At 44.5% G+C, this 25826-nt stretch overlaps 1 protein-coding gene across 1 annotated transcript in view; it reads left to right on the top strand.

Moving 5' to 3' along the window:
- The first annotated feature begins 248 nt into the window (after positions 1–248).
- The window catches only part of SSH2 (slingshot protein phosphatase 2), a 90083-nt gene continuing 64505 nt past the window's right edge, over positions 249–25826 (top strand). The window contains 1 exon segment of the mRNA XM_030962475.1: positions 249–311. Within this exon segment, the coding sequence (XP_030818335.1) occupies positions 249–311 (63 nt within the window).

The raw sequence follows: 25826 nt of genomic DNA, 5'->3' as shown, positions 1-25826 counted from the left end.
GGGTTAACGCGGCACGGCCGCCAGGGGCGGCGGCGGCGCGTGCGCGCTGGCGCCTCATTGTGCCCGGCCGGCCCGGCCCCGCCGCGCCTCAGTCGGCGAGAGGCCGCGGGCGCGCGCGGAGCTGCTACCGCTGCCGCCCCCTGCGGCCGTCGCCGCCGCGCCACCTCCGCTCCGCTCCCTTCCCCTGTCCCCGCCATGGAGTGAGGCCCCCGCCGGACGGCCGGACGGGGGGGCCCCGCCGCGCCTCGATGGCTCTGGTCACGGTGCAGCGCTCGCCTACCCCCAGCGCCACCTCCAGCCCCTGCGCCTCGGTGAGTCCCGGCGGGCACTGAGGGCAGCGCGGCGCTCGGCGGCCGTTGGGGTCCGGCGCGCGGCGCTGCGCATGCGCCGCACCCCCTCCGCCTCACCCCCCGGTGCCGCCGGTGTCCGGGCCCCGGGCCGGGGGCGATGCGGGCCCGCGGTGCCCGGGAACGGGGCTCACACACCCCCGGGCTGTGGCCTGCTGACAGCCGAGGGGACTGGCGGGGGTCCCGGTGCCCCTCAGCAGGCCCGGGCTGGGGCAGGGCAGCTCCCTGCCGGCCCTCGTGGTATCGCAGGGTCCCGGTCATACCCAGCCCCTCTGTGAAGGATGCGGCGGCGCGGGGCTGCTTCCATAAATCCGCCCGGTTTATTCTGTGTTCATTGTATGCGGTGGGAGAGGCGGGAAGCGTGTGTGGAAGCGACCTGACATGGTTGGGGCTCCGGCCGTGCTCAGCTGATCTCATCTGACAGCACCCTCTGGGTATCCCCAGTGCCCGGCTCTGCCTTTGCGGGCAGCTCAGGTGGTTTTCTGCCCCTTTTTTTAGAACGGTGCATGTAATCTGCACAGGGCTGTGTCAAGCCCAGGAGAGACACAGAATAGCCTGATTCCAAATCCGTGTGGGAGATGTGCAGCAGGACAGATGTTCCCATCGCTGCCCTGGGTTGGGCAGGCGGCTCTCAAGGCTTCTGCCTTTCCATGCTCTTTAAACTTGGAACAGGCTGTTGTTTTGTTTGCTGTTTGTATTTCTCTATTTTAAACCCTTGGACGTTAACCCCTTAAGCTGCTACCTACCCCCCATGTGCTGTTTCTGATGTAGTCAAGGATGAGAATGAAAATAGCTCTGCTTTCACTTCTGTACGCTTAGTTCTAAGTTAGCATTTATCCTTAAAAAACCCCATGCATTATCACACTGCTGTTATGCCTGATTTGCAAATGTTTGGAGGAAGAGAATAGTTGAAATCCCAGTGGCTTCCATCCTCGGTGGGGGGGAATGAAAAAGCCAACTACTCTGAAAATATTTCTTGTTGTGTTAGGTAACCTCTTCTGAAACTAGATCAGCTGCTTGACAGGTCCTGCCTGCCCCAATGGCATTTTAGCTGTCAGAACACTTACCTCTTTTTTTCCCCCCTCTTTCATTCCCATGTCTCTCCTAAGGTATGTTTACTTAGCAACACAGATTAATTTCGCTTATACTTACCTGCTATAAATATTAATGTGCTCCATTACTTCAGAGATTTCTTCCCCCCCTGACTTCTTTACCCTTTCCACTATTCCTTTTCCCATACATTTATAGCATTGAATGCATCTAGTGAGAATAGATGGGTCTCTCTTGGCATCTTCCTTCTTTCTCCCACTTGGATGCATAGACCCTCTCTTTGTTAAATATTTTATATATATATGAACAATTAGTTGTATTCTCTAAAGCTTTTCCATCTGCAACAGCCAGGCTGTTTCCCAACCAATTAAATTAAATTGAAATCGAGCTGATATTTGGGTACTACTTAGTTGTTAAATATAAAAACAACTCCCTGTGGAGCCTGATAAATCCAGAGGATGCAGCCTTGGGTTTATGAGTCTATATTCTTTTTCTCCCATGACATGATATGGAGGTGTATTCTGTACCAGAAATAAGTGTGTGGCATATTCCTGGCCTGGTTTTGGGCTTCATAATTACTTCTGCTTTCTCAGACTCCTCTTGCAGTGTAAAGTGAACTTGATTTTCATCACGATCTTAACTGCTATTGTTTGAACACTTCAGCATTTCCTGTTGCAGCTTCCCAACCACACTTCAGGGTTGGGCTGCCCTTTTAGCCTCTTAGAAATCTGGGGTGGGTTGTTTCTCCCTCCTTCTGTTAGAGCTGTGTTCCTCCTTTGCCACAAACTTCTTGTTTCTTAATCAAAACGTTATCATTTCAGATGCTTCTCCTTCCTCAGCTGCTGAGGGTTTGTGAGCAGGGCAGACACATTTTTAGTCCTTAGGAAGGTTTTGGTCCTAAGCCTGCCATGCTTGCCATTCTCTTGGATCCCTGTCAGCTGCAGCAGCAGGTCTTGATTCTTTCAGTTTTAAGCCAAATTGTTTCAACCAATCTGTAGTAAACTGATGGTAGGTTCCTTTGACTGCCTCCAGGTTACCTCTTTAAATGAAAGCTCATCTTGCTCAATAATTTTATCAGTAGGATAAGGGTCTGTCCTTGCTGTTTTGAGCAAAGATTATCTGGTAACTGCTGGAACTTAGCTGCTTCAGCTTGTGGGCAAGGAGAGGCATGTCAGTGTGCAAGCATATGGCTATGTCTAATTCTGTTTCCAGGTCACTAAGAATTTTGAGGACAGAAAAGGATTCTCTTTTTAAATTGCTTGATGTCTTTTTGCTTCAGAGATAAACTTCTCAGACAAGGAGAAAGGGTGAAATTGGTGTCCTCAAACTGGATTTTTTGCATTAAGTGTGCCCTATAAACTGTTATAATTGGCTCTTACAGATTCAGGGGAATAGCTGATCTGAATCACTCTGAAATTGGACAGCTTTTATTTATAGGTTTTTATCTTGTTCTCATTGCCACAGAGCATCTCATGAGCATTCATTTCAGGGTAGTTCATGCAAAGTGTTGATTATACATTTACAGCCCTCTGGTTGCTTGATGACTTGTAAAATTCCTTTAATTGTCTGTCCAGACTTTTGCTGTTTGTTTTGGCCTTTGGTTATGCAGTCACTCTTGAGAAATAAGACTGCAATCTTCAATCCTTACAGCAGAGCAGTTGTCTTCTGATGTGCCATGTTAGCAAAAATGGTGGCAGACAGGGCCATGTAAAATACAAAGATGCCATGAGGTCCTTGGTGCTAATGCATTGTTCAATGCAGTTCTTGGCTGATAATTACCTGTACTGGAAATAATCTATTGAAACTTGTCCTTTTAAGGTATTTTTGATGCACAGTTACCAAAAAATTGTATCTGTAATTTCTGGAAAAATGGTATTTTCCTTTTGTTTATTATATCTCTTTCCTGAGAAGTGAAGAAGCTGGGCAGGCAATCTGGCCCTGGCTGCTCTCACAGTTCACTTGTCTTCCCTACCCTGAGGGAGGCAATATGCTTTTATTGGAAAGGACCGACTGACCCAAAAAGAGAGGAGACACTGGGTATATATTGTTCTAAAACTCACAGTTTGGGAAAAAAATATGCTAAAGCAAATTAAAACCTCAACCATTGGACTTCCCTCCTTAATCCCAGGAGAACAGCTTGAGCAGGAAGTCGAGTCCTGGAAATGTGTTTGGGAGTGTCTGTTGTGTTGTGCTTGGAAGCTCCTTGCTGGTAGAATGTTCAGGAAATATTTTCCCCACTTCTTTATGGGGAAGCTAAATCTAACATTTCTCTACCCCTGGTCCTGTAATTGCTGTTAAACAATGTGGTAATTGTGAGTTTACTTAATCATTGATAAGTCCAGTCTATCCCACGTAGAACTTATTTTTCTATTTTCCTTTTTTAAAATAAATAAATAAAGATCTTGATTGCTGCTGCATGGATAAGGTTATGGAGAGTTGATTTTTGGAGGAACTAAAATGTAGCTGGGTGATCAGAAGCTTCTTATGAAATATTTAGTAAAGTTAGGAATGCCTAATATTTGAAGATGCTCTGATCAGTAAAGATCATCTATTGTTTCTTGGTTTTCTCCAGCTGATGTCTTTCAGGCATAGCCAGAGCTCTAAAAACTGAAGGTTTTGGAGGCAGTGGCCCAGAAGAATGAGCTAATTCCTGCTTTAGGCAAACCTTGTAGTGCCCTACGGGTACCTGTTTCCTCTGGTGCCAGCTATTTGGGAGATAAAACTCTTTCAGTGAGGTGATCTGTAACTTCCCATCTTTTAAATTTCTGCTGAAAGCCCTGTGAGGGAACCAGGAGGCCTCCACCTCTTGCTGGGTGTGATGCTGTTGTTAAAAGATGATTTCTCTCCAGCTGGACAAGACCTGGCTGTTGGAGCACAGATAATTTTTGTGTATGTAAATGCATTCATGTGTGATGAGACTCTGCTGTTCCTAAAGCAGTTTGATGGTTAAACTGTGACAGAAGACCTGTCCTCTAAAATATCTGCTCTGCTGTCTCTTGTATACACACTGAGCAGGCTTCCTCTAGGATCTGCATGAAATGCAATGTCCCCTTAGAGGTGAGAACCGTATTTGCAGCTCAGGAGGAGGATGATGACAGTGGAATTGGAGCCTCACTGAGAACCACAGAGAAACACTCTTAAAAGTTGCAGAGTGCATGAAAAAAATCTTCATTTTTAAAAAGAGATCTAACTCCTTTTGTAGCATATCTCAATGATAGCTTGATTTCAGTTTTCACCTCGTTGTGTTCCAGTGGCACATAAATTCTTGTGTTTTGAAAAGGAGCTTGTAATTTGAAAATGCAAATAGCTTGTGATGCTGTAATGAGTCATTATCTGACCAGTATTGATTCTTGCTGTTTAAGAAATGAAAATAAGTTGAAAAGGGCAGAATACAGTAGCATCTACAGTCATTCTGGGAGCCAATGACATGTTTATTTAAGTGGAAAATGCTATTTTGAGCGGAGACTGCCATCCACAAAGCAGTCTGCTGGAAATATTTTAGTGTAAGAGGGCTGCCTTTATGCCCGGGTAATGCCTGAGGATTTCCAGTTACTGGAAAAAATCCTGAAAGATCTAAAGCTGCAACTCTTCTGTCTTGGGAAATGAACCAAAAAAAAAAAAAAAAATAGCCTTTGGGCAGCTTAGCTCAGTGAAGCTGCTCCCTGATCACAGCCTGCAGCTCAGGGTTTCATTCTTCAGTCACAACAAGCCACATCCTCCCAGGGCCAGCTGAAGCAAGGGGGCTCTTTGCAAACTTTGCAGTTTTCACGTCTGACTCTTGCTGATGCCATTAGCAAAAGTACAAATGGAGCTGCTGCTTTGTGACCAGTGCTGCCTTCATATGAGCTGTCTATGCCACTCAAGAGCACTTAGGCTGGTCAGCTGCCTGCTCCAGGTGTTCCAGTTGTTTAGTTCAGTCTCTGAATTAAAAATGCCTCCACTCTGTGCCATTGGTTTGCCTGAGTGTCCTTTTAATTTGATTATTAGGTAGCGACAGTGAAGCTCATATATTTTGCATAAAAGGGGAACTTGGAAGCAGAAGAAAGAGGTGATACTTGTTGGAAGTAGTCAGTGATTTAAGCAAGGCACACACTGTTTCTTACCTTTTGGCTGGAAGCTGTTCCTCTGGAGTGCTCTGTTTAAAGGGGTAAAAAATTGTGAGGGCTAAAAACCATTTTTGCATTTCTGAGTTGGGCCATATAAATTGATTAAATTACTGTCAACCCAACCATCTGCAAAATGTCTTATCACAATACTGCAATATTGCAGTGCGTGTGCTCACGTGTTTTAGTCAGCATTTGGGGAGGCTTCTGTATATAGGGGTTTGGATGTGTCAATAGCTTTTTGCCCAAATAGAATTCCTCTGAATATGCATCTTATCAGCGTTGCTCATTGCAGGCTGCTCTGCTCCGTTGCTGTGAGATGAGTCACAGCGTTTAACAGCTTGTTGCTTCCATGGTGAGACGCACCCTCGCTGTGCATGCCAGTGCTCATGGAGCTCCTGGCAAATGCCGTGTGACGTGAACTCCCCATGGCCCCGGTCAGTGGAACGCCCCTGGCACTCGCTGAAACGCCTTGTGCTGGCTCCTCGCTGCTCCGGGGTGCGCTGCTCCTCCTCCTCTTCCTCCCAAGAGACTCCTAAACTGAGGCTTAGTGGAAATAATGAAATTATTGCATTGGTGGGGGCTGTTTCAGGGTGAAATTACTGGGGAACTTAAGGCCACAGTGTAAACTTCTTGTATTGAAGTAATCAAAGACATTAGAGTATTTCATCTGAGCTGTTTTGAAAAAAGTGTTTTATCAGGGATCATACTGTCCCTGTACTGAGCTCATAGCAGAGCTCAGGAGGTGGCTTTGAGGCTTGAGCTTTCCACTGCTCTGCCAATGGAGAAGCACAGGAGATCTTGGAGAAGTAAATTCCAGAGATGTTGTCTCAGGAGTTGGTCTGCAACTTGTAACTGAATTAAATATCCGAAAAGGGAATTTTAATGTGAAAGGCCGGTCCTGTCCAGGGAAGTGTGGCTGTCCTGTTCTCATTGGCTGCTTCCATGTCCCTTCTGTTTTGATGTACAAAACTATCATATTTAAAATTGCAGCAAGAACTTTTAAGACTTGTTCAACTGGCTTGGTTTAGCTTCAACAGCTGACATCTGAGAATTGTGTACATTAGGATTCTTCAGAAAAAACCCTGAAACAAAACATGTCATGCTTTTCATCTTTTCATTTTACAAGATGATGAAAGGGAGGGATAGGGCATGTGCCTTGCATGTGTAAAGTGCTTTGCTTTCTTAAGGTGAGCTGGTTGGTAGTTAGAGGTAGTCTGACTCTTCTGAGTGGTGCAGGACCAACCCTTTCACTCAGTCCATCTAAAAATGGAGTTTTCCACAGGTCCCTGAGGCTCCTGAATGGACTGCAGAGAGTCAGCTGATGTCTGTGAGCTTCTTGTGTAATAGCAGGTATTCTTTGGAGCCTGCTATTCCCTTGCAGTAGTTTTGAGTCCTGGAGCATCTTCAATAGGAAAGAGGGTGTCACACTGGAAATTTAGCTCATGAGTTGCTGTGGGGCAGGCAGGGAAGTGACTCAGCTCTCTGACCTACAGATAGGAGCTAAACCTAGGTACAAGAGGAAGTGCTAGGTGATGAGATAAAGGTGTTTCTGGAATAAGGATTGATTCTTTTTTTGTTCTTTGTTTCTGTTGTTGTCTTTCTTTTTTGTTTTCCTTTCCAAAGTCCTCCTCAGCAGTTTTAAATGGTTTAAAGACAAACAGCTCTGGGCATGTTCTTCAGAGATGCTGTAACCACTGCATTTAAATACAGTGCTTCAAGATGTGGTAGGAAACAGCTAGGTGCTGTATTGTCTTCCTGAGTGAAGTGCAAACCTTGAAGTGACAGCCCTCCCCTTTGTCCTTTCCCACTGCAGAATGGTTAACAACGATTTAATTCACACTCTAACCAATTTTTTTTTTAATGTAACATCTAGTGAGTTTGATTACTGCGAGTTTGCTCTGGTTTTTTTTTTCAGCTGAGTTGTGCTTACATGGGGGAGCAAGCTTATGATTTCAAAAAGTGAAGTGAAACAGGACAACTTAGACCTTTTTGTTCTTTGTGGTGTTTCTTCCTCCTTGGTAGTATTTTGGTTCAGCAGCAGTTATTAGAGTGTGTAAGCCTTAATTCCACCTCCTAATGAATCTTGAGACAGTAGCTACCCCTGTAGTGTGGGTCGAGTTTAATATTGCATCAACTTGTCAGTACAGCTGGAGATGGGAATCAAATATTAATATATTATCTCTTGCTTTTAGTGTTTGCCTGCCACTGCATCCCTCAGCACTTTGCTGTGTAGCAGCCTTGGTGCTGGAATTGTCCTTCAGTGCAGCTTCTGCTCTGCTCCTGAATCTCAAATAAGGGATTATCAGGGAAAACCAATATGAGCAGAGCATATTTTCAACCCCCTTCCCAAAAACTGCCCATAGTTGTAGGATACTTTAAGGCACGGGAGGTATTACTAGTTAGCGTTTATAGTATGACTGGAATAGAGTTTGCACAGTCTCAGTGGGTGAAGTGAATATTTTTCACACAGACTTTACAGATCCCTGGTTTCATCTTGTGCATCATGCTGCAAAGATAACAACTGTGCCACATGCTTCTGCAACCCACACTTCTGGTCCTTGAAGTGGAATTTTTCTCCTTTACACATAAACCAGAAACTGCTCTAGTGGGGAGGAAGCTCTGTTTAACTTAGATCTGTTCATGTTGACCATACATGGCTGAGGCAGTTATTTTGGGGCAGTTTCTATCTGCTTCTCATATGACTGAGAAAGTTCAAGCTTGACTTTGCCTTGAGGAGAAGGGAAAAGTTTGAGAACGTGTTTTTTTAGTATTTGAGGGGAAGATGGCATGAACCAAAATAAATATTTAAGCTTGAGCGCTTGCTCATGTCTTAGTTCTGAATTTGAGAAGTGCCCCATTTAAAAAGTAAAGTAATAAAAAACCCAACAAAACCAAAACTAAACAGCCCCCTTCCTACAAACAGCCCCACAAAACCCAACCCAAAATTACTCAGCTTGTTTAAAATTTAAACTAGCAAGTTTGATTTTAGGACAGGTGAGCACAGAACGCCTTGAGCCGAAGGGAGTATAAGACAGAGACAGCTTGAGGTGAGAAGCAATCTGTGTCAGAATTTCATTTGCTTGCTGAGAAGTGGGACATCCTGAATATATTCCACCCTCCTTAAACTTCACTTTGGTGGTGAACATTCTCTGTATGTGCTGTGGGAGATGCTGAAGAGCCCTGAAGGGTGAGAGATACCAGCAGGATTTTGGTGCAGATTCTCTTCTGGGGGCAGATGGGGAGCGATTTCCTGGCTGAGTGCTGATAGTTTGTCTAACGTGCAGCCTTGCTCTTTGTGGCTTGGCACAGGTTCAGTGCTCTGTGTGGTGTGGAAGCACGCTGTGTAAAACGTGAGAATTTCCTGCTGTGATAACGAACCAACAGTTCTTCCAACAGGTGCAGTCTTTAACTGCAGTCCTGAAGATGTAACAGAAATGTTTGCTGTCATGGGCCTTCAGTATTCTCAATCTCTAACTGAGTCTGGCCTGAACAGTTCAGAAGGCAGAGCTTTGTTTTCTGCCTTGCACTGCTACGATAAGAGAATTAGGAGGGGAAGCTGTGTTCAAGAATCTCTAATCCATGATGGTGACTGTGACTGAAATGAATAATCTTATTTTAAAGGGTGCTCTAAACCACTAAAGCTTTATAAATATTAATTTTGTTCATTTGTTTCCTAATAAAAGGCTTTTATTCATGAAATTGCTATTTATTTATTAACCTGACAAACTAATAGCAAGCTCTCTTCTTTCAGTGTATGCATGTGCCATATCACAATTCTGCTTGTCACCGTAATAAGAACTTCATTCATCTGCCTTAAAATGTCATTGATAACAACCTGGCAGTGGCCCAGCTTGGAGCAAGTTAACTACAAAAGGCTGCATTGTAAACCTTTCTGAGAGTACATGCTACATTAAGTCTAAAATTAAAAAAAAAAAAGAGAGAAAGAGAAATGTGCAGGCTGGTCCGAGTGTCATACAACTGCCAAATAGCTTCAAACCTCTGGAAAATAATGGAATTCTGTATGGAGGAATTCTGGCTGAGATGGGTTAGTTTGGAATGAAGGATGTGTTCTGCTCACTTTGAAATCTTTGGGGTACACTGAATTTATAAGCCTCATCTTAAAATGAAAGGGAATGCTTTGCTGAACCACAAGCAGCTAAATGAGAGCTTGGACATGTAAGGATCTTGTTATTTCCTTTAGTCTTGTCTTTCTGTGACCAGGATAAAAGCTGCAATCTGAAAATAGTCACATGCCTCTGGAGTTAACTGCTAGGAATAGTGGGAGTTTGTCTTGGTTATAGAAACCTTCCCTGACCCCATCTGCAGCCTGGGCACCAAACGTATTTATCCTGCCATAAGTCCACAGAGTGCAAGGAGGGTCGATGACACGCTGAAGTTCAAATATCTGTCTCTGCCAGCTCCTCTGGAGGGACCTGAGCTGCTCCTTGCTCTGCAGTCCTGTGGATGGGGCTTCACATTCACGGAGGTTTAGGGCTTCCTGCCTTTGACTCTCCTGTTCTTAAAACCATTGCAAATTAAATCAGTAGCCTGAGTGAGGGTGAACTGATCTGTCCATGCAGAGTTTGTGAACTTTATGGACAAAAGCTCCCAGAGACTTTTAGAACGGGCCATGTCCTGTGCTGCATGTGAGGGCTGTGGGGTTTGGTACAGCCCCTGACTGGCCTAGGGCGTCTCACTGAACAATTTAACAGCTGAGTTGACTGTGAAGCTTTAACACATCTTCATCCAAGATCTTCTGGGAGCACTCTAAGCATGCCTTAAACACCATGGTTCTCATCCTACACCCCAGACATGGCAAAAGCTCAGGCAGTGTGGGGAAGGGCTTGCTCACAACTGATGGGTTTACAATTGGATTTCTTAACTGGAACAAGGACTGCATGAGTCTTAAAAAACTAAAAACCCAAACCCTGCAATTTCATGCTGCTTCACTTCTGTGGTTTTTGTTTTGTCTCTTTCTTAAGTATAGTGTATGGACAGCGCCATGGGTTAGGGAACACTTGAGCTTCATCTTCAGAGACTTTTCGTATGTAGCCTTCTGCTGAAGTCAATGGGTGTGGAGGTAAGCGATGCTTTCTGACAACATCACTGCCACCCACTCTGCAGCCTGATGCACACAGCACTCCTTGTATTTGAGCATTGTTTTTCTCCAAAAAAGTCGCATGCAGTTGCACAATAAAGACACGGCTTATTTGTGTAATGCAAATCTGTTCCTGCTTGTTGGTACAAAGTGCAAGCAGCGAGCATCAAAGTGCGGAGACTTCACAGATCCTGCATGAACACTTGCCACTGAACTGCAGTGACATCCTGCATTATGTCAGAATAAAAGATGACATCACAGTTGGTCTGTGAGTGAATGGGATTTGAACTCAGGGTTGAATGTTGCTGCCTGGAGCATTTGTGCTGCTGATGCTCAACACCCTTTGCTCTGCTACTGTTTGTTTGTTTATGTATTTTTACAGCTGCTGAGTTTAGTTTCTCAAAGGTTAATTATTTTATCAGGAGCCAGTCAGAATCGGAGGTTCCTGTTTCCTTGTCTTTCTGTTGATTTCCTTTCCTGTTGAAACACAACTTTCTCTGTTGGAACAACTCAGTTGCTACGCTCTTCAGTTTCCGTCTGGTGATTTGAAGTGTCTGAAATGGCCTGATATTCTCACAGAGATATTGACAGTGGGGTCTGGTGACTAAATTGTTGTGATAAAACAAAAATTCATTGGTTGGTGCTGTTGAAATCCGCTGACTTTTCTATGCTCCTAATAGAAGGCTTTAAAATATCCAGCTGCAGACTGATCCTCTCCAAGCATGTGACACTGACATCAGTCCTAGAAGTGAGGCGTTGAACTGCCTCCAAAAATGAGCTCATCGGGTAATATTCAATGCATTGATTTAGCAAAATATTAATTAATTTGATTACATGATCACCTGTACATACTGTTTGAAAGATGGGAATTCATTCCAATTTTAGTTGCTACTGTTCCAGATACCAGTGTTATAAAGATCCTGTTGATAAGACACCATGCTCCCACTGTGTGCTGGGATCTGGGCTTGGCAGAGCCTATCTCTAATTGCCACTAATTTGCACTAACACTTGGTAGTTTCTGGACTTTTCTTCTCCCTGCATCCCTCCCAATAAACTGCAGGGAATAAGACAAGATTCTGTTGTCAAGCCATCCATGTAAAGCCACTCATAAAACTTCCTTAATTTTCTTGTGGCTCCCTTGACTTTTTTAAATGGCTGTGTGAAAATACAGCCATGTGCTTTCCCAGAAGTTTGGGTAGTGGTCCATCTTCATCTTGACCTGCCTGATGCCAAAGCTGAGTGACCATAATGAGGTTAAACCCTGGCAGAACAGCCCTGGAGGCTTCCTCCCCTCCTGTAGCTTGAGGTCAGCTGCAGTAGCTGAGACTTCCTCTTACAGCCCACACAAAGGGCGTGCATTCAGGCAGCACTGGACTCATGGTGGCCCCAAATACTTGCCTATTATTTTATAAACTTGAAGAAATTTTGTATTTTCCTTTAATTACAGTAGCAGCACATTCTAGATGCAGCTGTCCGAACACATCAACATGTGTCTTGATTATTTATTTGAAACACGGGCATAGGAGAAACAGTTGGTTAGAAGGGTTCATGTGCATTTGTGCAGAAACAGTTTTGTCTTCCTCCTTCCACCCAGTATTTTCTGCCTGTTACTGCACAGTGCAGGATTGTTAGTTTTGGATTCTGTTTCCCTCTGAATACAAGTCTTTATGGAGCTCCCATAATGTTGCTCTTTTCTTTCAAGAAGCACTGCTGCTAACTTAAGACAGAGGAAGATGCTGTGTGTTACAGGGCTGTAACGATGCCTGCATTGCAAACTGTTGTGCAACTAAAGAATGGTATTGTGCAAAACAGAGTGGAAAAACGGCTGCTGATGAGCACAGAGAGTCAAGGCAACGAGAAGCCCTACTTGGAGAGCAAGAAGAGAAGCTGGGTTTGAAGAACAAGCAGTAGAAAACAAGATAGGAAGGCTCCGTTCCTGCAAGAGTAAATGATCCCTTAGAGCAGCCAAGGAGGCTGTTTGATGTGAACTCTGTGCAAAGTTCAGTGGAGAGTGTGTTCCAATGTCCCAGGCGATGCTGCTTCTTCCTCCTTCTTGTTTACAAGAAGCTGGCATGATTTCAGAATCAACTACTAAAGCATCCTTGGTGGGAGAAGAATTGGGATGACAAAATACTTCTTTGCATCTAGAAAGTTATTGCTACATCAGTAACTGTTGAAGCTGGCTGAGTGGCTGCTGCCTGGTTTTGGTTAATGTCAGGAATTGTGCTGGTGGGAAGTGAGTCCTGGAGTGGGACTGTGCAGTCCCTGTTGTGCCTCAGCATAGTTCTCAGCATACTTCAGATGCTGCCTCTGCAAAATGATGAAATAAACTTCCTCTTTTCCCAGTAAAATGCCTGTGGTACACCCTTCATGGAGTTGTTTTTGTCCATCCTTATTTAACAATAACAAGATTTGTGCAGAAAACATACAGGGCATGGAAATGGAGAGCTGAGCCCCATCTATCCTCTGCTGCTGAAGGGTGGGAGGAGGTGGGGAAGCATGGAAAAGAGGAAAACAGCTTTGCCTGTGCCTGTTTTGATACTGAAGAGCTCTTCCCAGTGATCTGAGAAGGGGGTGGGGAGAGAACCAGATGCTCTTAGGAAGTTCATACCATTGTTAATAATGTAATTCACAGATGGTGGTGAAGGCCTTGAAGAGGCTTTCATGCAGTACTTACGCTCTGTAACAGATCATCACATAAGGGCTCACAAATAGAGATGACTTAATCCCAAGGATGAGTCTACAGTGATCTGTTTGATGGTAGGCCTGCAGATCACTGCAACCTCTTTAAACAGTTAAGAGCCTTCAGGATCCCTGGGTGCTGAGCACTAGAATTGGACCAATCCCTAATTAAATTGTCAGGATAAAATGTTCGTATAGCGTTGAGACTTTTCCAATGAAAATGGTTCTTGTAATTAAAAAACAAGTTCCTTTGTCCTGGTGCAGAAATCAATGCAGGTAAAGCACAAACATCAGTTTGTACAATGACATCTTGTTAAGAGGCAGTTCTGCTTTTATTTCCATTTGTCTTCTTGGAGCTGGAAGCAGAGCTTGTGTGTGTTCTGAATAGCTGTCAATACTTTGTGACAGCTAAGGAGGATTTTGCCTTGCATGTCCTCCTGTTGAAAAAGAAGTCACTCATACCTAGCAGCTTTACAGCAAATGAACAGGATGCTGGTTTTCAGGCTTGCAGAATCAGGAAATATTTAGCTCAAGTGCTTGCAATAAAATTTAATATTTGTATGTTTGTGAGAGGCTTATTGATAAGATCTTCACTGGCTGCTGGTCAGCTTTTGCTGTAAGCTGTGTAACTACAAGTATTTATCAGGGACTTGTAAGCAATACTGGCTTGCATGTGTAGCACTAGAAATCAAAAGTTTCAAATAACATGAGAACTGATCTTGGCTTTGTTGTTTGTTGCTGTCTTTTCAAGTGCAGCCTCTCCTTCTCTAAGAGACATTCCCATTGTGGCTTTTATTATTATTAACTTCTTCAAGTTTAAATTGAGTTTAGTAAATTGACTTCTTGTGATGTTTGTCATGTGATGGTTTATGAGCTCTCAAGAATGTGCTCCTGTGACTTAGCCATGTATTTGCCTGTACCAATGCAGGCTGTATCATGTGTTCTTGTTGGTCTTGCATTTTGAGCTAAGTAGTGGAGGGGGTTGGGAGAAAAAAAAAAAAAAAATGGGGGGGAACTGATTCAGGGCTAAGCTACCAGAAATTCTCAGACTGCTTAATTTGTGACCTTGTTCCCTAGTTAAATGCAACCCAGGATTTTCTGCCTCTTCCGTAGTTTTACAGAAGTGTTTTCTGCATTAAAAGCTGAGTTTTTCCTCTTACTACTCTTGTTAAAAGCCAGGAAAACCCAATGCTTTGGTAAAAGAAATACCTTGACATCTTGGGAGAAAAGATTTTTTTAATCCTTGGTGGGTGGGTGTGCCTTAACTGAGAAAGTTAGAAACTGTCTTTCTGAACCACATTTTTTGCATATATCAACTGTGGCATCTGAAAGGAATATCTTTATTACTACAGTAAAGTGAACAAAGTTGAAATTACTGCATCTGTGCCAAGAATTTTTGGTTTCTCCACGATGGCCAAAGTTTTTGAGCATTAAAAATGCTATCAGTGAGTCTCCAGCTCCTTGTCCCACTGCCTGCCTGTGATGTCTGTGTCCAGTGGAAGTAGAGCCCTCCCAGGACTGAGGACTCACAAGGTTTGTTTCAGGTTTGTTTTAAGCAGCACTTTCCAGCACTGGGTGTCCTTCTATTTATTTTCCTGACACCATGTAATGCTGGTTTTCATTTATATATACACATACATATACATACATTTATGTATATGTGCTGCTACTGCTGTTGAATCCTCTGCATTTGTGTAAATCATGTTTCAGCAGAGCTGTACCTTATACAGTTTCCATACTATGAGGGTTTTTTTGTAGTTTTTATGTCTGCGTGGGCTAAGCATTTCTTTAGATTTGAATCTGACATCAAAGTAACATTGGTTTAATACAATGTTTTTATATCACCTTTTTTCCTCCAAGTTGGATTTTATTTTCAGCTCTGACTCTTTTATTTTTGCTGCATAATTTGAGACTTTTTGCTTGCTCTTCACATTATTTAAAAAAAAACCCAACCCACACACAAAACTCTGTTTTCCTTAGCTCATACAGTATTTCCACTTGGCTCAGAAGATGTGGATTTGTGAGCTGAGGGAATCCTCGTTTGGCTGGTCACCCAAGCTTTCTTCAAGAGTATTAGAAGGATCTACAGCTTAAGTTCATCAGAGGGATGACCTGCTCTGGTTTTAATGAGATTTATTATACCTGTACCTGTTGGATTCTGTGGTTTTGATCTTCAAAATGATCTGAATAAACCTGTTAGTGAAAGCAAAACCTTTGACAGAAAACTGACTCTACTCAATCTGTCCTGTGTTAAGATTATTGATTTTTGGAATTAAGTAATATCCATTGTGGCATTGGCATGGAACTTCTGTGAGATGTTTGGCAAAATGCTTGTATCCACGCTTCCCTTCTCAACTCCTCCAGTCCCCCTCCTCAGAAAACCACACTGATCAAACCCTGATATCGCAGTCCAGGCTTGGAGAGGGTGGAAGAAACAAATCTTGATGTGGGAGTGGATGGATGATTGTTTGTGGATGTTATGGATACAGCTGCATTCCTAACACATGCAGGAGAGATTGGGAGGGGTCGGTCTTGGCCAAACATAAATGTGTATTCTCCCTAAAACTGCCTTTGTTTTTCATGAAGGCTCAACAGCATTTAGTGATTTGAGTTTTGTTAGCTTAAAGAACCTGAGAGCTCTCTATTTACTCCAAAATGAGTTTCTGTGAACTTTCAGCTTGTCAAATATCTGTGGTCCTCCAGGGCCTGGAAGGGGATCCAGAGGCACTGGAGGGGTATAGATGTGCGCTGGTTATGGTTGAGTGAAGGCAGCCCTGGGGAGCAACACGAGCAGGGAAAGTGGTGTCTGGAATGAGAGTATCTGGGTCAGCCTCCTCCGGAGCTGCAGGACACGTGAGATGCTGCTCTAGTCTGGTTTAACTTCTTTCAGTGTGGTGACTTCCATGGAGGTTTAACACAGCTCGAGAAGATGCAGGTTGACAGGCCTGCAGCAGAGGTGGCCAGTGAGCACAGAGATTTGACTTGTTCCATCAAGATTTGGCAAGCCTGATGACTGGGTGATCTCTGGAGCCGTGAAGAGGAATGTGGCCTGTCAATAACAGAGCTCATCAACTTTCCTGTGCTGGCGCTGGGATTTTGGACATGCAGCACTCAAGTCTGAGACAAATGCATTGCTGGGTGTAACGCCTTTCCTTTTTTTTATTTGTACCTATTAATGGAAGCAGAGAGCATAATGTAATCTTAAAATAGCTCCTCCGTGAATGCAGAAACATTCCACTTCTGACTAATTGGCCATTCAGAATGAGCATTTAAATATGCACCAGAGACTGAGCGGCGGCTTTCCATATCCGCGTGAATGGAGCTGGAAACGTGCTGCACTGCAGAGCTGTGCAGGCTCCTTGCTTTGTCCTCCTGCCCCACACTCCTCACTCAGTGTGACTGCCCTGCTCTGGGAGGCAGAATGCATGCCCTGCTTGCTGTCCCTTTGGTTAGGCAGCAAGCTGAGGGGGCTGTTCATTTTCTCTACTCTCGAGACTGAGGATCTTGGAAGCACTAGGCTGATAAACAGTCCTCAAAACCAGATTCCTCTTTCTCTTGGTTGTGAATGACCAGGAACACAAAGAGCTTATGGTCTGAGTCCTGGCTCTAGTGCATGCCCTGGAGAGCTTGGCATGCACCAGGGAGCCCATGTGCAGTGTTTTGACTCTGGCAGGCATGGCCTGCTGCCCCAGAGCGTCTGGCCCAGGTTCACAGTGAGAATAAGACGCACAGATACACGTGGGGGCTGCACGGGCAGGATCCATGTGGTCAGTTGTGTCACTGACCTAAAACCTGTCCCAGCTTAAGGACTTCTCTTGCGTACCCACTTGCTGCCTGCCCAGAGGATGATGCCATGTTACTCGGGGCTCTCTCCCAGAGGACGAGTGCCACTGGAACTGGGTAGAGTCTCACCTGTCAGAAAAGGGCACACTTCCATTAACCCACTTGTCCTGGCGTTCTCTGCATTATAGGAGTCAAATTCCTCTGTGCCTTCGCTGGGTGTGTTTTGTTTTTTGCTGGGTCAGACTGTTGATGTTTTGTGCGTAGTGAGACCATCCTCATGGTGTGCATGTGCTGGACTGTGTATGGCACTGGCCTCTCCTGGCAGGCTGAGGGTGGGGGCTGGCTCCCTGTCCTAGTGCTGCTTTCACTCTCCTGCCCACGGGCTCAGTGCCAAGGGAGCTGCCTGGGCCAGACCAGCCAGGCAGAGTCTACAGAGGTGATTTTCTTTCGCTGATCTGTGTTGCTTTTCCAAATCCCACATGGCCTATATGGCTGTAATTGTAGCTCATTTAGAGCTGACCTCAAAGGCAAGTTCTCCTTTCCTCCCAAAAAGGAGAGGTTTTCACATAAGGGCTTACTCTGGTTTAAGGCTGCTTTATCTTAGTATAACATAAACCTGTTTCTAGTTATCTTAAGGCAGAAAGCAACTAGAGGATTTGGATTGGACTGGATGATTGATTCCTGCTGATTTAAGCAATCCATAAGGAGTGCCTTTTGCCCTTACCTAGCTAATCTTGATTTCCTTTTCTGGCATAGGCAGCAACAAGAACTTTACGCTGTCTTTTGCAGTGGGACAGAGTTTTGGGAAGTGCCATACTCTGAGCATTGTCTTCTGCAGCTCTGCTCTTCAGGTGGTTATTTATGCAAGGCACTAGCCAAAGGGAAAGGAGAGTTTTAACTGGATTAACCTCAAGAAGAGAGTGTGGGGATTTAGGGATTAAGGAACCAAAAGCAGCCAGCAATCAGTGACTTAAAATCTGCGGTAAGAGAGCCAGTCTCTATAGACAGAGAATACAGTCCTTTCTTACCTGCACAGCATTGAGATTGGCAGTGTTTCTGCCTTTGAGATCCTGGAGAGGGCGGTCTTAAGGATGCAGGGTTTGCAATAAGATGTTTTCTCTGAAGACTTGTGTATTGATGGGAAATTGTTTACAATTGGCAAGTCTTTAAGAAAAAAACTGGTAAAGGACTGAGTGCTCAGATGAGATCTCAAACCTGGCACTGGGAGGGTTTGTTGGTGGCTTGCTCCAATATAATGACAAAATCTGGTTTCCATAGACTTGTAACTCTTGTAGCTTCATGCACACCCCTTTTACACCTTCTACCCTTGCCTTTAAAGTGTTTCTGTTGTCCCATATATATTTTTTTTCCACTGATGCTGTTATGTATCCCCTGCAGGGAAAATCCTGCTAGATTACCGGATTGATAGAAAGATTTGGAGGCGCGGGGGAGATCAACAAAAACCTGTTACTAAGGAGACACGAGTTTTAGCTTTGAGTCTCTAATGGCCAGTCTGCCGAAGGGGAAACAGATGGCACAAAGGAGGCTGGGATTATAGAGACAAGTACCACAGGGCTGCAAATCTGATACATCCATTGAACTTCCTGGGGTCAGGCAAATCCAGCCGTGTGCCAAGACTAATGTGGTTCCTTTGGCACCGTGTTTGTGTCGTTCTGTTAAAGGCTGTTCTGGACAGTGGGCTTCTGCCTCAAACATTCCTGCCCCAGGGAACAGCAAGGTTTGGCACAAAGTGAGGGCAGGTGGCTGGATGGAAGTGGGTCCCTTTTGACAAGTGAAGCAGTACCTGCTGCCAGTGGTTCTCCCTTCCTGAGAGGGGGAAATAACCAAACATAACCCTGCATTCTGCTTGAGTACAGCTTTTCTCCTGTTACTGATGCACTCGTGTAGAAAAGTGACTTCTGTCCTGGAAGAATGGGAGGATGGATGGGGGCCACAGTTGCTCCTGGCTTTTGACACAGCCTGGCCTTTATTACAATATAATGTTTCACAGAGGCTTGAATTTCGGGAGTGATGCTCCCAGCTGCGTGCTGCTTGCTGGGCTCCTGCTTCCCCGGCTCCTGCCTGCTCCAGAGAGATGTGACACGGCACTGCTGCTCTGGACAGAGCAGTGGGTAAATAAGCAAAGGCAGAATTCATCCTGGCTGAGGAGAAACAGTGCTGGAGTCGCTTTTGCAAGAGGCTAATTAACATCTGGTTTTGTATTTAACTTTCAGGCTGGCTCTAGAGAGTGTTGCAGTAAACAGGACACTGATTCGTTAATAGTGGGAGAGTGCTAAATGACTACAGTGCTAGAATTAATAGCTTGACAGCATATCCTCTTCTCTCCTCCCACAGCAATTTGGACTGATACCCAAATAAACAATAACAAATAGATTTTTGGAGGAGCTGGCTGGGAGAAATAACAAAAGTCAAGGGGCACTCGTTATGCAACATTGTTCTGCTAGTATTTGACTCATCAGAAAACCCTGTTCTACTCCCTAGCTTCATTTTCCTTTTTCTTTTTTTTTTTTCTTCAGCCTCTGTTGAGGAGGTGTTACATTTGCTGCCTTGCTTTTGGTCCTTCAGAAACTCCCTATACCCTTGGATCTCCAGTTGCTGTAGGCATGGAGTGCTGGAAGCATGTAGGCAGAACCCTACTGCAGAGAAATAGCATGCTTGGGTCAGGCAAGAAAACTGCTCTGGCTTTAATTCCAACCACATGAGATTAATACCTGGGTGTATTTTGTGAAGAAGTGAGGAATCTGAGTAGTTCATAAGCGCTATGTCCCAGTTGTAGCAGCAGTAGTCCCCTGGCAGAAGTGGGGCAGCTGGGAGGCTGCTGTGCACCCCGGGGATGGCGGATGTGAACAAGGAGTACGCTCTGTACCTTGTGATTCTCTCTGCAGTGTCTTGCCAGGGAATATCTCCAGGCGTTCCTTTCCCTCTGCTCTCCACAGACTCTGCTTTGTGTCCTGCATGCACAGAAAGCTGTCCCAGCAATTCCTTTTGAAGTTTTGCCTGAAACACTCGGGGGTTTTTCCTTACCCAAACGGAGGCTAGAGGTGAAGGAACTTTGCTGCCAATTCCTGTTCTGATCTAGAGTCTAAACTCCTGCTGTTAAAGCTCTACCAGCCACTTCTGTTCTAGATATGTCACTGCAATAGAGCAGAGCCTCCCCGACTGTGCTCCTGCTTGAATCCAGGGTTACGCAATAGCAGCCTGCGAGTGCCAACGCAGATGCTGCTGCATCCAGACACGCTGTACAATGTAGTTGCTTGGTTACCCCTTTTTTTTTGTTATTTTTCTCTGCTAGGTAACAATTTGCAACTCATAACGTTGAACACAGATTCAGGTTAAGCAGTGTAAAGAATTAGAAATATTAATGATTTCCTCTCTGCGTTTTAAAGGTTGAGCATTGTGGAATTTGCAAAGATTGAGTGTTGCTCTGTTCTCTTTTCAGAGTCTTTATTTCATCTTCATAAGTGTTAAATAACTTCCCCTTTGAGAATATCTTTCATCCAGAAAATCATCTCTTAATTATTGATGCAATATGCCAAGATCCCTGAGTGGCCTGGCTGCTGGTGCTTTTATTTTGGGTAGGTCACGAAGATTACTGCGCTGCTCCTAATTCTCCGTGTTGTGTGTTCCTTACGTCAAGAGGAGATTTGACAGGGACTTGCAGGGATTGGATCTCAGAGGAGCTGAGTGGGTGAGAGTCTCCTGTAGCATTCTGGCAGGGAGAAGGATGCCTTTGTGTTACAGGCAGCCCCTGGGCTCTGTGAGCTGGTGTGGGGTGAGGGTGCAGCTGAAACACGTCTCAGGGATGGCTGCGTGTGCTTCAGTCTGTGGAATTTGAGGCAAGCTGTCACAATGAAAAAAATGTGCCTGGTTATGCTGCTGCTGACCAGGAATTAGACTTTTAACAAGAGGGCTGTGCTGGCACAGCTTCATTTTATGGACACAGCTATGACGTAAGTAGGAGTGGTATCCAAATAGCTCTATTCATGTTCCATTATGGGAATAATATATTTCATATATGTTGCAGGTGGATCAGCATTGTTTTAGTGACCCTACTGTACATTCTGGAAGAGTCAGAGCTCTGGAGTTACAACTTGATCAGAGCCCTAGAATAACTCCCTGATTTTTAATTGAGATAACTCCTGCAGGGATACAAATGAGTGTGCACCAAGGTAAACTGGATGCTAACAGGAAGATGGCTGATTGCAAGACAAAGACCCTTCCCTTTGCCATGTACCTCCCTTCCTTCCACCCTCCTCCTCCTAAAATAGCCTTTCAGCATGAGTGAAAACCAAATATTTTCCTCGCTTAAAAACACTTTTAAATGCTTGTTCTTGTCAATGGGAAAGTAATTTAACCCAGAAGCTGGTGTTGTGCATCTGCCGTGTCTGATCTATGTCCTTGTAATGCTTTCCTATTGCTCATGGATGGTAAAAGAGTATCAGCTGCAGTTCCAGGTCTCCAACTTCCCTGCATATGGCTCATTAGCCAGTTTGCTTTTCAGGCTCCTTCAATCTTGTGTAATTCTAGCTGCCACGTTTTTAATGCAGCAGTTGAGGAGAGTCTCTCTCTCTCTCTCTCCAGCTGGAAACAGGCCCAGCTTCTGAGGTGAAGGTGTCAGCCCTGTGGGTGAGGAGGTACATGGCCAGGGCTGCTCTGGGAGCTCTGGAGGGCATTGGGAGGTTGAGTAAGGTCTGTGTTTTAACAGGCAGTGACTGGAGAGGGTCTGAGGTGTGAATGTCCATCATGTTTAATTGCAGCGGGACAATTTAATGCAGGTGAATGTGTCAGCCTGCATGAGTGGTTAATGAACGGCCGCTCGTTGTGGTGACCTGTGGAGCTGGGATTTCATTTTAATCACAGACTGTTGCCTGTGGAGAAGCCCTGCCCTGAGATTCACCAGTGTACACATGCATATCTTTGACTTGGTCTTAGTCAAACATTGATGTCAGCAACAGTTTCCAGTATGAAAACTGGAGTTCCAGTGCCTGTGTTTATACAGCCACTGAGTCTTCTCATACTTGGCCCATTACCACAAGCATTTATTACTGTTCTAGGGAAACAAATGTTCCTAGATTCTAAGATTTCCAGTTGACAATGTCACTAGCTTTGCCTAAAAGGAGATTAAGCAGATACCTTTAGGGTTCTGCTAGGCATTAAATCCAGCAAAGCATCATAATTACATTAAATACCTGTCTTTTCTGTCATACTTGCAGGGTGCCTTCTGAAAGTCAGGGGGAAGTTCAATTCTGGGAGACCATAGTTCTGCTGGGTTTTTTTCCTTAGTGTCTCTAAGTGGCTAGAGATGATGTGCTACTACACAGTTTTAGAGAGAAAAATTATATTAATACATGTTTGAAGTAGGGATATTTAAAGTGAATATATATCTGCAATGTATGGGGGTTTTTTCGTTCCCCTTAGGTGGGTCTCTCATTAAGGCAGAAGCTGTTATACTCCTCATCAGGCAGGCTGATTTCACTGCAGAAATTCAGTTGACAGTAATCTGCTTTTTAATCTGTTCTTGTGGTGTAGTGTAGCAGGCTGTGTCACGCTGTATTTCTCATCCTAGCTCTTGTTGTACCAGTTGAAGGCTTGTAATTTTTGTCTCGAAGTGTCTGAGTTTTAGTTCTGCAGTTTTTAGTGAGTGCTAATCTAAACAAGGTTTGCATAAATCTCATTGCTCCAGTGGGAAGATGAAAGCTTTGATAAGGAACTTGTTTTTTTCTCTCTCCCAAGCAGGAGCACAATGTCTTTGACCTAAATATACCAATTACTGACATAGCAAAGTGATACAGAAAACAATCTAGAAGGAGTGCCAACCTCTGAATGAACACTTGGCTGCAGAAAGCTACTGCTTATGTGGAACCTCAAATCCAGAAGACATGTGAGGAGTAAAACAGCATTCATTCAAAACATTTCATGCAAATAGTGAGGGGTGAGAGAGCAATGGCTGGAGAAATGCTTCTTTATCCCTTATCCCTGTGGCTCAGGAGAGGTAAAAGCTCTATGCAAAACACAGTGCAGTTCTCAACTTTCTCGTTTGTGGCCTGGTTTGCTCAGCTTTTTGAAGAACTTTTATGTCAAATTTAAAGGCTTCCTGGTAGTAGCTTCTACTTTAAAATGTGTTTGATGGCAGATAGAAGTATTTCAAAAAGTAGCAGTAAGCTTCCTCTCTGGAGCATGCTAGGTGACTTTATGAATTAGTTTCATAATTTTTATTAATGAATAAGGTTAACCATCTCCAGAGACTGATGGAGTCTGAAATGAACTGGTTTTCAGTTCAGCTTTGAGACCTATCCTCTATTAGCAAGTACTTGCACATTGCAACCACACTGGTGGTTTCCAAAATACACTGAGTAAATTGGTTCACACAAACTACCACAGATTTCTGGTTCTCCATGTTGCAGCTGTGGAATTTGCAGACTCTGGATGCCCATTTTTTAGTGGCCAAGTGACCCTTTTTAGTACCAAACTGCTACTAGACATGGTCAGACTGGAAGTGGTACCTGGTATGGTTCTGGATCTCCCGTAAAACCCCAGTGAATTTGTGTGTAGTCTTGGGCTTCTTGCAAGAAAAAGGGAACCTTTTATCAACCCAGGTTTTGGAGTCAGCCCTTATTTCATTTTCCCAGGCAGTGTTGTTGCTGGCACTTCAGCCATACTGCAAATGCAGCATGTGTGGGCTTTTTGCTCACACAGTTTATTTAAGAGATTGATACAACTCAGACTACTGCAGAAAAGTCCCTCTGCTACAGAAATGTGTAATAGATATTTGGCAGTGCGACTCAAACATTTGTCTTGCTTTGTTCCAGCAGATGATTTGAGATTATTGATAGGAGCAGCTTTGTGTACGGTCAGCTGTTGAACAGGAATCTATCAAATATTTCATCTTGGAAGGCACTGAACTTCAGTTCTGTGTGATGTCCATGCACAGATCCTCATCCCCTGGACTTCATGAGCCTGCACTGAGTTGCTTCTTTGGGCATCTGGTGCCAGTTCCATGCAGATGTTGGGTACCCCAGGGCATGTCCACTGTCACCACCTGTCTGTGTCAGGAGTTGAGTTGAGCCCTAAGAAATCTGATTGTCCATGGATGCTCTTATCTCTGTGTGCCTTGTGTTGCATTAGAGGAGAGGCTGTGGCTGCAGCAGTGGCACCCTCTGCAAGACTTGACCAGACTGGGTGATCCATGTGTTGGGAAATAGTTGTGGGAGGGTGGCTTTTGTACTGACTTGCTTAATATTTGCTGGTGCACGAGGAGAGCTCCCGTACGGAGAAGCATGCAGTGCTCTGTGTGGCTGCAGCCCAAACAAAGGGACACTGGGATGCTGCTGGATGCTGTGAAAGGAGCATTTGCATGGTTTAACCACTGGGTCAGTGCCTGGTTGCACAGCCTCTGATTTGGCTGAAGCAGATGCCTTCTTCCCAGCAAAGGTCATGTTCAGCTCAGAGACACTTAGTGTGTCTGAACAACTGGGTGGGATGTAGGCAGGGAGCTGGGAGACTGCTCACTTAATTACAGTCCTTTGCTTTGTAGTTCCTCCTTTGAGACTGAGTCCAAAGCTGTCCACATGGTGGATGTTTGACCGTGTTAAGTGAAAAGCTCCTCTGATGGCGTGGATACATCTGAATGTTGCTGTGGGTTTGGGGGCAATCTATATTAACTAATTTTCTGTAATATCTGAAGTGTTCACCTCACAGCTACAAGTAAGATGTTGACTTAAGGGGTGAAAACTCTCTAAACTGTTGGTGCTCTTTTGATATTTGCTGACTGTGACCACTCACTCCTGATAAAAACACTTCCCAGGCATTGTCTATACAGTCAGGTATGTTGGCATAAAATCATACATAGCCAGCAGTTATTAAATGGGAATCCTTTTAAGCTTTGAAAGATGTTTTTTTAGGGTGTAGTCTGTGTGAAATGTTCCTTGGTTAATAGAAATGTAGTGATTATTAGGCGCATGACTTAGGCTAATAATCGTATCTTACAGTACAGGAACTTGCTGTGATGTTCCTGATGTTAAATCCAAGCAGACAGCTCCAGTCCCTGTACGTAAGAGTGGAGATTGAATCTTGTTTATCATTACATCAGTCTGCAAAAAGGAGATTTATAAGAGCAGAATTGTTTGCGTGACATGGAGTGACTCCCATTGTATAGAACAGAACAGCTCTCCAAAATTTCTCTCCTCTCCCTTACCCTTTTGATGACAGATAGTTGGCAGTGGATCAAAGCACAAACAGGATTAATGTTTTGCATATTCTGTCCTACATGGCCTGAAAAGAGCAGAGATGGAATTTTTCATCTTTCACTTTAAACTGCATTTAATATCGTGGCCTAGTTTAGAGCTATGCGACTCATTCCTTCCATTTCCCCTGAGGCCTCTGTTTCTGGTCAAGGAAAGCAGGGCATGACTCCCTCTGGAGCTCATCAGTGCTGCTCAGCTTCCTCCTCTGTGCAGCCTGGTGGAGGAGGCTGGTTTGAGGCTGGAGCAATCCAGCATCAGGAATCTCCAAGGAGCATTTATGGCAGCTGCCATTTCTCGGCTCTGTCGCTGTGGTCACATCATGGGTGCTGCAGGGAACCCAGAGCTGGGGCAGCACCCAAAGTTCTTGTCACCACCTGTGCAAAGGCAGCTGTGAAAGCTGGAGTGGTGTCACTCCTCCAAATGGCTGCATTCACTTTCCAAGGATGCTGTCCGAGCATGTTCCTTCTCAAAGATGTCCTCAGAAAGGAATGTTTGA

The sequence above is a fragment of the Camarhynchus parvulus genome, chromosome 19 (assembly GCF_901933205.1).
Source record: "Camarhynchus parvulus chromosome 19, STF_HiC, whole genome shotgun sequence".
In the NCBI taxonomy this organism is placed as follows: domain Eukaryota; kingdom Metazoa; phylum Chordata; class Aves; order Passeriformes; family Thraupidae; genus Camarhynchus; species Camarhynchus parvulus.
Note: the sequence above shows the minus strand (reverse complement) of the source record. Positions and strands in the feature narration are given on the sequence as shown.